Genomic DNA, 14,334 nt, shown 5'->3' with positions numbered 1-14,334 from the left:
ATAGATTATCTTGGGCAAAAATGTGGACTCTCTCTAGAATGTGTTGTAGGTTTTGAAGAAACTGGGGCACATTCTGATGCTCACTGAAGGTGGCATCACGTAGAGAGTCTTTGAAAGCCTTGAGGGGAGTACGGCACTTACGTCCGTTGAGCATCTCATAAGGAGATACTCCTTGGGACTCATTGGGAAGACTTCTATATATACATAATATTAGGTCGATTTGCTTATCCCAATCCTTAGAGGTTTCATTACAAAACTTCTTCAGGAGTGCTTTAATAGTCTGATGACTACGCTCAAGAGAACCCTGTGAAGCAGGATGATAGGGGCTGGACAACACCTGTTTGATGTTGAACTCCTCCAGTGTCCTCTTGAAGAGATCACTGGTGAAGTTGGTGCCACAGTCGCTCTGAACCTCCCTTGGAAATCCATACTGGGTGAAGATCTTCAATAAGTGTTTCACAACCGTAGCAGCCGTAATGTTCTTTACTGTACTGCTATGGGGAATCTGGTGGTAGGACACAGGATGGTTAAGATATAGGCGTTACCCGAACTGGTCCGAGGTAAAGGACCAACACAGTCTATAATAAGTCTGTGGAAAGGTTCCGCAGGCACCTGTATGGGAATCAGTGGCGCTCTGGGAATAAAGATGTTCGGTTTACCTGCCATCTGACATGTATGACACTGTTTGACGTACTGTTTGACGCAATTTACCATACCTGGCCAGTAGTAGTCTTGACGGATTCCATGGTAAGTCTTGTTAAATCCGTAGTGGGAGAGTGCTCCGTGGGCCAGGTGTAGAATAGTGGGCCGCAGGCTGGCAGGAATCACTAGTTGTTCGACGTTGGCCCAATCGTCCTCCTCCTTCTGTTTACTGGGTCTATATCTGCGGTAGAGCAACTCGTTCTCTAGGAAGAACCCAGGAATACTGTCAGGTTGACTCTCAGCCTGGAAAAATAATGGTGTCAAGGTAAGATCTGCCCTCTGTAACCTACGGAACTCCAACTTGGTCAGATTCGGGGGTACTTTCTGAGGGTCTTGAGGGACAGCAGTAGCAGTAGAGTCAGCTGGCTGTGGTCGTGCGGCTTGTGCACGGGTGGTCACTAAAACCGGAGGAGAAACTTCATCACTCTCTTGAACCTTTGCTGGAACATACTCAAAAATAGGATTATCCATCACAGAGGTACACACCTGGGGTTTGTCCATGACGATCAGGTTGGTCGGTTGCAGGTCTTCTGCCAAGTCGTTGCCCAGGAGAAGTTGCACTCCAGGCATGGGAAAAGGCTTTTCCCTGATGGCGACTTGGATTTCTCCGCTCACGAAGGGACAATCCAGGTGGACTCTGGCGAGAGGATAAGGAGTGGTAGCAGTGAGGTCAGTGATGAAGACAGTTTCTCCGGTGTAGGCGATGTTGGGCACAGCCGACTTCAAAATAAGGGATTGAAGAGCCGCTGTGTCCCTCAAGATCTTCAATTTGAAACGTCCCTCCGGATTTGAACCGTTGGCAGAGACAGTTCCAGTATACAGGTGCTTACTGAAAAGAGAAAGATCATTAACATGAACACCAACATTCATCACAGGCTTACCGGACTTAGGAGGAGTTGGTTTGGGTTTTGGTGATTCGGTGGTTCCTTTGTATTGAGACTTACCACATTTATCTATGGTATGTCCATAGAGTCTACAATACTTACAGTATAATTGCGAGCCAGCTTGATCGGTACTCACTTTCTCGTAACTGTACCACGACTTCTTACTGGAAGATGGTTCTGGTGTCAGCCGGTGGAAAAGGCTGTAAGTGTCAGCCGACTTAGCACACTTTAGGTAGTCGGTTTCTTCTTTATCTGCTAAATATAGACGAACAGGAGGCGGCACACGCCTCAAGAATTCTTCAACTAGCATGAGGTTGACGAGTTCTGCAAAGGTAGAGACATGTGCTGCTTCCAGCCATTTCATAAAATATCTCCTTTTGGTATTAGCAAATTCGAGAAAGGTAGTGGTACTTGCCCTCAGGTGGTCACGGAATTTCCTTCGATAACTTTCGGTGGAGAGAAGGTAGGCGTCCAACACTGCTTGTTTCAGAGTCTGGTAGTCATTCTCCGACGCCAAAGTACTGAGTGTAACTGCAGCTCTACCTGTAAGATGTACTCTGAGAAGGGTTGCCCATTGGTCGGCAGGCCAACTAAGTTGATTAGCAAGGGTTTCAAAGGTGGTGAAAAACACATCAACTTCTGTTTCTACGAATGGTGGCATTAACTTACTTGCATGTGATATATTGAAACTGACGGGAAGATTGGCGGTAGCTTGCTGGCGTTGAGCGAGGTGTGAAGTTTCCAACACGAATTCTCGTTGACGACATTCCATAGTCAGGGTTGCTTGTTGTCTGTCATGTTCGTGTTGTATCTCCAACTGGCGTTGTTTTGTTTCAAGCTGTACTCGTTCCCGCTCACAGAGTATTGCAATCTCACGTTCTTGTTCTTCTTTCCTCAAGGCAGCTTCACGTTCTTTGAGGGCGATTTCACATTCTTGTTCTTCCTTTTGTATGGCCGCTGCTCGTTCTTGTTGCTCGAGGGCTTCTCTGTGCTGCTCGCGTTCGATCTTGGCCAGCTCTAGTTTGAGTTTCATCGTTGTCAAATCAGTTTTATCTGCAATAAAGTAAGTTTCGTGAGTTTCAGAGTCTATCTTACCTTGCTCTAAGAGATGATCCAGTAACAGGTTATGTATTTCATTTTTGTTGGCTTGGTAGGGAACTTCTAGTTGATACTCATGTGCAAGAGTGATTCAGTCTTGATTCAGTCCTCTTGGCACGACTTAAAGTTCCTATTTCACCTGCTGGATCTGCACGGAAAGCTTGGAGACGAAACATGGTGAAATTAGCAAATAAATGCACAACGAATATACTGTTGTGATATGGTGAATGTCAGAAACAGGACAACGTGGCAACTGGTACCTATCCTGTGGAATCTTTAACAATTAATGTTAATTACAAGATGATAAATGATTAATTAAATCAAAGTCGCAGGAAATCTTGTACCCGGTACTCATGTAAGAGGATAAGGGCAAGAAAATCCTACTAAACAAGCGAAACTGAGTTTCTAAAACAAATGAAACGGTTAATTGCCTCAAAAGTAAAATTGGTAGTCCAAGAATGTAGGCATACCTTGCCGAGTCTCTATAGGACATAAGCAAGTTTTCCCACTGAAAATAATATGATACTTACACAATTAGCAAACTTTTGTGCTCTGAAAAAGAAGGCTAATTCCCTACCAATGTAGGTATCATCATCTCTGACCGACGTGTAGGGGTGCGAGGTGTCAACTGGTGACGAGAACTGCTGCTGAGGTCCCAATTCAGCAACTAAAGCTCGTGCGAGAGGAACTATGGCCCTCTTTATCCTCCTACGGTCAGATTGCAGAAGATTAGGTGCACTTGACCCAGGGACAGACCACAGTACCAGGGTACCAATATGATGATCTGTCGAAAATATGAGAAATATCCTAGGGACAAAAGATGGTAAACACGAGTAATAACACGGAGGGAGAGATGACCAATTAAGAGAATGACTGAGGCCTACAGTGACCACGTAATCCAAAGTTGTCTCACCTTCACCATATGCTACTCTCGGAATGCACAATACACACAGCACCATATAAAAATAAAATTGAATATGAAAAATAGTGAAAAGCTATGTTACCAAAGCCAAATACGCTTACCATAAATTTACTACTTGGCACCAGTAACTGAGTGAAGCTCCCGGACAAGCCCCCACTTTATGTGACGGTAAAGCGTTGGTGTTCGGCTGTTTCAAAAGCTAGGGGCAGGGCCTCGTCACATAATAGAAAAAAAAGAGAAAAGCTGGAGCTTTCATCTGTGGTAAGGTAATGGGAAGACACACAAAACACAAGTAAATTAACAATGAAATTTTAATTACTTTAGAAAAACAAGACATGAATAAAGTTAAGCACATAAAATATGAAAGACAAGTCAACAAACAAAATAATATGAATAATATGAATAAATACTACTTGGCACCAGTACCTGAGTGAAGCTCCCGGACAAGCCCCCACTTTATGTGACGGTAAAGCGTTGGTGTTCGGCTGTTTCAAAAGCTAGGGGCAGGGCCTCGTCACATAATAGAAAAAAAAGAGAAAAGCTGGAGCTTTCATCTGTGGTAAGGTAATGGGAAGACACACAAAACACATGTAAATTAACAATGAAATTTTAATTACTTTAGAAAAACAAGACATGAATAAAGTTAAGCACATAAAATATGAAAGACAAGTCAACAAACAAAATAATATGAATAATCACTGGCAAATGAAAAGTTACGTTAAGACAAGTGAGTTACAGTGATAGCAAAATAAAATATTAGTGATGCTGGAATATTGGCTTCGAGCTGCCACCTCCCTTAGTACACGAAAGCCAAGGCTTAGTCTACCAGTGAGAGATGTCAACTGCTTCGAGCACTGAGATATTCTGACGATACTGCCGCACCGCAGCCCAGACGTCAACTTGTGGCGGAGGCGGAAGGCAGGTGCGACGGGACACCAGCCAATCAGCGACAGGCAGGCAAAGGATGAGCAGTTAGCTGGTTACGTCGGTGGTAGGTAGCAGGTGTCACTGTGTGCTGGGTACGATTTGCTCTCTGGGCAAAACGTTTGGCGATACTTGCTGGACGTATCTTCTATATTATCTTTTATATTGACGTACTTTGTAGGGAAGAGCAGGCTCAATCTTTCTTGAAAGAGATTATCGTCACAATATATATATATATTATATATATATATATATATATATATATATATATATATATATATATATATATATATATATATATATATATATATATATATATATATATATATGTCGTACCTAGTAGCCAGAACGCACTTCTCAGCCTACTATACAAGGCCTGATTTGCTTAATAAGCCAAGTTTTCATGAATTAATTGTTTTTCGACTACCTAACCTACCTAACCTAACCTAACCTAACTTTTTCGGCTACCTAACCAAACCTAACCTATAAAGATAGGTTAGGTTAGGTTAGGTAGGGTTGGTTAGGTTCGGTCATATATCTACGTTAATTTTAACTCCAATAAAAAAAATTTACCTCATACATAATGAAATGGGTAGCTTTATCATTTCATAAGAAAAAAATTTGAAAAAATATATTAATTCAGGAAAACTTGGCTTATTAGGCAAATCGGGCCTTGAATAGTAGGCCAAAAAGTGAGTTCTGGCTACTAGGTACGACATATATATATATAATATGGAAGGGAGTACCACCTCTAGCTGGAAGAAGGGGGACCCATAGCCTCGGAGGAAACCACGCATAACGCATTAGAGGGAATGTTTAGATCCCCTAAACATATATATCCCCAAATATATATATTTGTATATTCAATAATGATCACAAAAACTCTGATCCAAGTATGCAGAATAACCACATGTGAAAAATAAAAAATGCTTAACGCGTTTTCGGCTAATTCGCCTTCATCAGAGCTAAGTAGAATAAAGATGAAAAGTAGATCTTCATTCTACTTTGCTCTGATGAAGGCGAATTAGCCGAAAACGCGTTAAGCATTTTCTATTTTTCACATGTGGTTATTCTGCATATATATATATATATATATATATATATATATATATATATATATATATATATATATATATATATATATATATATATATATATAAATATATATATATATATATATATATATATATATATATATATATATATATAAATATATATATATATATATATATATATATATATATATATATATATATATATATATATATATATATATATATATATATATATATGTCGTACCTAGTAGCCAGAACTCACTTTTTGGCCTACTATTCAAGGCCCGATTTGCCTAATAAGCCAAGTTTTCCTGAATTAATATATTTTTTCTAATTTTTTTCTTATGAAATGATAAAGCTACCCATTTCATTATGTATGAGGTCAATTTTTTTTTATTGGAGTTAAAATTAACGTAGATATATGACCGAACCTAACCAACCCTACCTAACCTAACCTAACCTATCTTTATAGGTTAGGTTAGGTTAGGTAGCCGGAAAAGTTAGGTTAGGTTAGGTTAGGTAGGTTAGGTAGTCGAAAAAGCATTAATTCATGAAAACTTGGCTTATTAGGCAAATCGGGCCTTGCATAGTAGGCTGAGAAGTGCGTTCTGGCTACTAGGTACGACATATATATATATATATATATATATATACATATATATATATATATATATATATATATATATATATATATATATATATATATATATATACATATATATATATATATATATATATATATATATATATATATATATATATATATATATATATATAGTAAATAGTAGCCAGTTCGCAGTTCTTGGCCTACTATGCAAGGCCCGATTTGCCTAATAAGCCAAGTTTTCCAGAATTTTAATATTTTTCAAATTTTTTTCTTATGAAATGATAAAGCTATTCATTTTATTTTGTATGAGCAATTTTTTTTTAATTTGAGTTAAAACTAACGTAGATATATAACCGAACCTAATAAACCCAACCTAACCTAACTTATCTTAATCTAACCTGAATTAACATAACTAAATAAATCATTTATGTTCTATGTATATGATAATAATACTTAAAATAAACCAATAGGAAACAATTTTTGGAAAAAAAATCACTCGGCCCATTCGGCAAATCGGGCCTTGCATAGTAGGCCGAGAAGTGCGTTCTGGCTACTAGGTACGACATATATATATATATATATATATATATATATATATATATATATATATATGTCGTACCTAATAGCCAGAACGCACTTCTCAGCCTACTATTCAAGGCCCGATTTGCCTAATAAGCCAAGTTTTCATGAATTAATGTTTTTTCGTCTACCTAACCTACCTAACCTAACCTAACCTAGCTTTTTTTGGCTACCTAACCTAACCTTACCTATAAATATAGGTTAGGTTAGGTTAGGTAGGGTTGGTTAGGTTCGGTCATATATCTACGTTAATTTTAACTCCAATAAAAAAAAATTGACCTCATACATAAAGAAAAGGGTTGCTTTATCATTTCATAAGAAAAAAATTATACTAAATATATTAATTCAGGAAAACTTGGCTTATTAGGCAAATCGGGCCTTGAATAGTAGGCTGAGAAGTGAGTTCTGGCTACTAGGTACGACATATATATATATATATATATATATATATATATATATATATATATATATATATATATATATGTCGTACCTAGTAGCCAGAACGCACTTCTCAGCCTACTATGCAAGGCCCGATTTGCCTAATAAGCCAAGTTTTCATGAATTAATTGTTTTTCGACTACCTAACCTACCTAACCTAACCTAACCTAACTTTTTCGGCTACCTAACCTAACCTAACCTATAAAGATAGGTTAGGTTAGGTTAGGTAGGGTTGGTTAGGTTCGGTCCTATATCTACGTTAATTTTAACTCCAATAAAAAAAAATTGACCACATACATATTGAAAAGGGTAGCTTTATCATTTCATAAGAAAAAAATTATAGTAAATATATTAATTCAGGAAAACTTGGCTTATTAGGCAAATCGGGCCTTGAATAGTAGGCTGAGAAGTGAGTTCTGGCTACTAGGTACGACATATATATATATATATATATATATATATATATATATATATATATATATATATATATATATATATATATATATATATATATTTTTTTTTTTTTTTTTTTTTTTTTTTTTTTTTCTTAAAATTCAAAAAAATTTCTTAAAATTAAAAAATACATTCTTAAAAAAGACGAATTTCTGGCGAAAATGAACATCATACTCTCTGACCAAACTAAGTTCCAATGGGTAACGAAGGACACTACAGCCGAATTAAAAGCAAAGGTCAACAAACTGATCGAAACTGTGAACGCCAAGAAATCCGGACTCCACCTGCCAAAGATCATTGGGGAATATAAACCTGGATATGCGTATGGAAATGTCAAGACACACAAGCCTGGAAACCCACTTCGGCCTATCATTAGCCAGATACCCACACCCACGTACAGACTGGTGAAGCGACTCAACGGCCTGCTGACTCCTTATGTTCCCTGCGCCCTCAGCCTGAAGTCTCCAAAGGAATTTGTTGACTTACTGCGGGGCACACGGGCCACAGGGATAAGAGCCTCGTTGGACGTAGAATCGCTGTTTACCAACGTACCTGTGGACGAGACAATCGGGATGATAGCCGACAGAGTGTATCGTGATCCAGCCTGTACTCCTCTTGACATACCAGAAAATATTCTGAGGAAACTACTCCAAGCTTGTACTAAAGAGGCACCCTTCTTGAGCCCGGATGGGCACATGTATAAGCAAGTAGATGGGGTCGCCATGGGTTCTCCCCTAGGTGTCCTGTTTGCAAACTTCTACATGGGTACCATCAAGCAAAAAGTCTTAGTCGACATGAACTTGAAACCGGCCATATACTGCAGGTATGTTGACGACATTTTTACACAGGTACCTGATGTCAGACATCTGCAGGAGCTGAAGGAGGCATTTGAGCAGAGTTCCGTTCTGCGATTCACTTACGAGATGGAAAAGGATGGGAAGCTGCCCTTTCTAGATGTAACAGTCATGGAAAAGAGCGGAGGTTTCCACACTGCAGTCTTCACTAAGGAAACGAACATAGGAATGTGCCTAAATGCCAACAGCGACTGCCCAGACAGGTACAAGAGGAGTGTTGTTAATACATATGTCGACCGTGCTCTCAGCCACAGCTCAGAATGGAAGCAAGTCGGCGAAGAACTCTGTAGGGTAAGGCAGGTCCTAGTCAACAACGGCTTCTCCAATGGTTTCGTCGAAGACATCATAAGAAGGAAAGTGAAACGCCATGCAACCTCTGAAGAGACAACTAACACAACACCTATACCCCCTATTAGACTATTTTACAGGAACTTCTTTTCCACAGCTCATAAAACGGAGGAAAGGTCCTGAAAGATGTTGTTAATAGAAACGTTATCCCTACAGACAAAAATCAGAGGATACAACTGACGATTTACTATAAAACCAGAAAAACGGCCAGCCTACTCATGAGAAACTCTCCAGACACAAAACAGAACGCTTTAAAAGAGACTAACGTCGTCTATGCCTTCAAATGCCCTCTTGGGGACTGTAAGCTCCAAAAAACCCAGTATATAGGCAAGACAACAACATCTCTTTCTAGGCGTTTAACGATGCATAAGCAACAGGGCTCCATTAGGGAACATATAATCTCTTCCCACAACCAAACCATCGCCAGAGAAATCCTAGTAAACAACACAGAAATCATCGATAGATACAGCGATAGCAGGCGGCTTGACGTTTGCGAGGCACTATATATATATATATATATATATATATATATATATATATATATATATATACATATATATATATATATATATATATGTCGTACCTAGTAGCCAGAACTCACTTCTCAGCCTACTATGCAAGGCCTGATTTGCCTAATAAGCCAAGTTTTCATGAATTAATTGTTTTTCGGCTACCGAACCTACCTAACCTAACCTAACCTAACTTTTTCGGCTACATAACCCATCCTAACTTATAGAGATAGGTTAGGTTAGGTTAGGTAGGGTTGGTTAGGTTCGGTCATATATCTACGTTAATTTTAACTCCAATGAAAAAAAATTGAATTCATACATAATGAAATGGGTAGCTTTATCAATTCATAAGAAAAAATTTAGAGAAAATATATTAATTCAGGAAAACTTGGCTTATTAGGCAAATCGGGCCATGCATAGTAGGCTGAGAAGTGAGTTCTGGCTACTAGGTACGACATATATATATATATATACATATATATATATATATGTATATATATATATATATATATATATATATATATATTCAGCCTACTACTCAAGGCCCGATTTGCCTAATAAGCCAAGTTTTCATGAATTAATGTATTTTCGACTACCTAACCTACATAACCTAACATAACCTAACTTTTTCTTCTACCTAACCTAACCTAACCTATAAAGATAGGTTAGGTTAGGTTAGGTAGGGTTGGTTAGGTTCGGTCATATATCTACGCTAATTTTAACTTCAATAAAAGAAAATTGACCTCATACATAATGAAATGGGTAGCTTTATCATTTCATAAGAAAAAAAAACAGAGAAAATATATTAATTCATGAAAACTTGGCTTATTAGGCAAATCGGGCCTTGCATAGTAGGCTGAAAAGTGCGTTCTGGCTATTAGGTACGACATATATATATATATATATATATATATATATATATATATATATATATATATATATATATATATATATATATATATATATATATATATGTCGTACCAAGTAGCCAGAACTCACTTCTCAGCCTACTATTCAAGGCCCGATTTGCCTAATAAGCCAAGTTTTCCTGAATTAATATATTTACTATAATTTTTTTCTTATGAAATGATAAAGCTACCCTTTTCACTATGTATGAGGTCAATTTTTTTTTATTGGAGTTAAAATTAACGTAGATATATGACCGAACCTAACCAACCCTACCTAACCTAACCTAACCTATATATATAGGTAAGGTTAGGTTAGGTAGCCAAAAGAAGCTAGGTTAGGTTAGGTTAGGTAGGTTAGGTAGACGAAAAAACATTAATTCATGAAAACTTGGCTTATTAGGCAAATCGGGCCTTGCATAGTAGGCTGAAAAGTGAGTTCTGGCTACTAGGTACGACATATATATATATATATATATATATATATATATATATATATATATATATATATATATATATATATATATATATATATATATATATATATATATATATATATCGTACCTAGTAGCCAGAATGCACTTCTTGGCCTACTATGCAAGGCCCGATTTGCCGAATGGGCCGAGTAATTTTTTTTTCCAAATATATATATATGCGAACAAGCCTGAATGGTCCTCAGGACAATATGCAACTGAAAACTCACACCCCAGAACTGACTCGAACCCATACTCCCAGAAGGAACGCAACTGGTATGTACAAGACGCCTTAATCCACTTGACCATCACGACCGGACATAATGAGGTGATAGCCTAAGCTATTTGAACCACCCCACCGCCGGCACTCGGATAGTAATCTTGGGCATAGCATTTTATCAAATCACCTCATTCTTTGGGGCACACGTGAGGAACACAAATGCGAACAAGCCTGAATGGTCCCCAGGACAATATGCAACTGAAAACTCACTCCCCAGAAGTGACTCGAACCCATACTCCCAGAAGCAACGCAACTGGTATGTACAAGACGCCTTAATCCACTGGACCATCACGACCGGACATAATGAGGTGATAGCCTAAGCTATTTAACCACCCCACCGCTGGCACTCGGATAGTAATCTTGGGCATAGCATTTTACCAAATCACCTCATTCTTTGGGGCACACGTGAGGAACACAAATGCGAACAAGCCTGAATGGTCCCCAGGACAATATGCAACTGAAAACTCACACCCCAGAAGTGACTCGAACCCATACTCCCAGAAGCAACGCAACTGGTATGTACAAGACGCCTTAATCCACTTGACCATCACGACCGGACATAATGAGGTGATAGCCTAAGCTATTTGAACCAAAACAAATAGCCTAAGCTATTTGAACAAAAACACTGTGGCGTCGCCTCTCTCCACCAACGAGGAGGCAACAAACCACACGGCACCTCGGATGCATTTCCGACGGTTCCTTTCATATAAAAGGGGTGACGCCGAGGAAAATAAGACTCGCGTCCCTCCCAAAACTATGGTTCACCTCATTATGTCCAGTCGTGATGGTCAAGTGGATTAAGGCGTCTTGTACATACCAGTTGCGTTGCTTCTGGGAGTATGGGTTCGAGTCACTTCTGGGGTGTGAGTTTTCAGTTGCATATTGTCCAGGGGACCATTCAGGCTTGTTCGCATATGTGTTCCTCACGTGTGTCCCAAAGAATGAGGTGATTTGGTAAAATGCTATGCCCAAGATTACTATCCGAGTGCCGGCGGTGGGGTGATTCAAATAGCTTAGGCAATCACCTCATTATGTCCGGTCGTGATGGTCAAGTGGATTAAGGCGTCTTGTACATACCAGTTGCGTTGCTTCTGGGAGTATGGGTTCGAGTCACTTCTGGGGTGTGAGTTTTCAGTTGCATATTGTCATGGGGACCATTCAGGCTTGTTCGCATTTGTGTTCCTCACGTGTGCCCCAAAGAATGAGGTGATTTGGTAAAATGCTATGCCCAAGATTACTATCCGAGTGCCGGCGGTGGGGTGGTTCAAATAGCTTAGGCTAACACCTCATTATGTCCGGTCGTGATGGTCAAGTGGATTAAGGCGTCTTGTACATACCAGTTGCGTTGCTTCTGGGAGTATGGGTTCGAGTCACTTGTGGGGTGTGAGTTTTCAGTTGCATATTGTCCTGGGGACCATTCAGGCTTGTTCGCATTTGTGTTCCTCACGAATGCCCCAAAGAATGAGGTGATTTGGTAAAATGCTATGCCCAAGATTACTATCCGAGTGCCGGTGGTGGGGTGGTTCAAAAAGCTTAGGCTATCACCTCATTATGTCCGGTCGTGATGGTCAAGTGGATTAAGGCGTCTTGTACATACCAGTTGCGTTGCTTCTGGGAGTATGGGTTCGAGTCACTTCTGGGGTGTGAGTTTTCAGTTATATATATATATATATATATATATATATATATATATATTAGTATATTTTGGTAGCAGTCTTTCCTGTAGACATATATTATTAAATATGACCGAAAAAGTAAGATTAATAATTCTAACACGAATTTTCTCAATCTTTCGTACATTACGCTTCACTGTTGGAGGTAAATCAAAAATCAATTCTCCAAAATTCATTTTTATTTCTAGTGTGACACGACACGGGCGCGTTTCGTAAAACTTATTACATTTTCAAAGACTTTAGTTCACAAATACACAACTGAATAGAACTTACGTATCTCCGATTTTATATCTACATTTGAGTGAGGTGGAAGGGGTGATGTGGCATTAACACAAGACAGAACAAAGTGTGGTATTAATAGGGTATTAATTTCATCAACACAAGACAGAACAAGAGTATTAATAGGGTATTAATTTCGTCAACACAAGACAGAACACGAAACAATGGATATTGAATAGAAGTGATTGTAGAAAGCCTATTGGTCCATATTTCTTGATGCTTCTATATTGGAGCGGAGTCTTGAGGTGGGTAGAATATAGTTGTGCAATAATTGGCTGTTGATTGCTGGTGCTGATTTCTTGATGTGTAGTGCCTCGCAAACGTCAAGCCGCCTGCTATCGCTGTATCTATCGATGATTTCTGTGTTGTTTACTAGGATTTCTCTGGCGATGGTTTGGTTGTGGGAAGAGATTATATGTTCCTTAATGGAGCCCTGTACGAAAGATTGAGAAAATTCGTGTTAGAATTATTAATCTTACTTTTTCGGTCATATTTAATAATATATATATATATATATATATATATATATATATATATATATATATATATATATATATATATATATATATATATATATATATATATATATATATATATATTATGACGATAATCTCTTTCAAGAGAGATTGAGCCTGCTCTTCTCTCTATCAAGTTACGTATATTATAACACAATAAGATGCTACCTTCAAGATACGTCTACTAGTAGCACAAAACGTTTTGACCCGGAGGCAAACGTACCCAAGACTCACCCCCTACTCCACACTCCCTCCACGCTGGCTCGTCATCAACCAGCCAACTACCCTTCCCAGCCTGCCTGCTCCTGATTGATGACTCGCCGACTGCACACCTGCACTTCTGCACCTCAGCGCCCTTTACCTGAGTCGATGTCTGGGCTTGAACCAGCCATTGAAGTCAGAATATCCTTGTGCTCTCAAGCAGTGAACAACTAACTGATTAACGCTGTATATCAGGTGGATGTTTCTCAGCTAGCGCCATATTCTCAGCACCTGATTATTTTTCACTGTGTATTTATATTATTGTAGAGTAACTTCATCCCTATTATTCATTTATGTTATATGTTTTTGACTTGTTTGTTTGCATTGTTCATAGCCAAGGGATTGTCTTTGTTTATAATTTGTTTTCTATATTAATTAAAGTTTCATTGTTCATACTATGTGTTTTGCGTGTCTTCCCTTACTTTACCACAGACAAACAGGCAAGCAGTCTATCTTTTTTTTTTAAGTGTGACTAGGCATTGACACCTGCCATTAGAGGACTGCCGAACATCTACACTCTTACACTTTCCCGTCACATTTAATGGGGCCTGTCCTAGGAGCTTCACTCAGGTACT

At 38.6% G+C, this 14,334-nt stretch overlaps 1 protein-coding gene across 1 annotated transcript in view; it reads right to left on the bottom strand.

The window, feature by feature from the left end:
* LOC138364770 (eukaryotic translation initiation factor 5B-like) overlaps nt 1–14,334 on the bottom strand; it is a 68,190-nt gene that overhangs the window by 18,411 nt on the left and 35,445 nt on the right. The window contains exon 4 of the mRNA XM_069324741.1: nt 2,463–2,603. Within this exon, the coding sequence (XP_069180842.1) occupies nt 2,463–2,603 (141 nt within the window). The remainder of the gene's footprint in view (nt 1–2,462; nt 2,604–14,334) is intronic.

This window comes from Procambarus clarkii, chromosome 14 (genome assembly GCF_040958095.1).
Source record: "Procambarus clarkii isolate CNS0578487 chromosome 14, FALCON_Pclarkii_2.0, whole genome shotgun sequence".
In the NCBI taxonomy this organism is placed as follows: domain Eukaryota; kingdom Metazoa; phylum Arthropoda; class Malacostraca; order Decapoda; family Cambaridae; genus Procambarus; species Procambarus clarkii.
The sequence above is the reverse complement of the archived record's forward strand: the minus strand, read 5'-3'. Positions and strand labels throughout refer to the sequence as shown.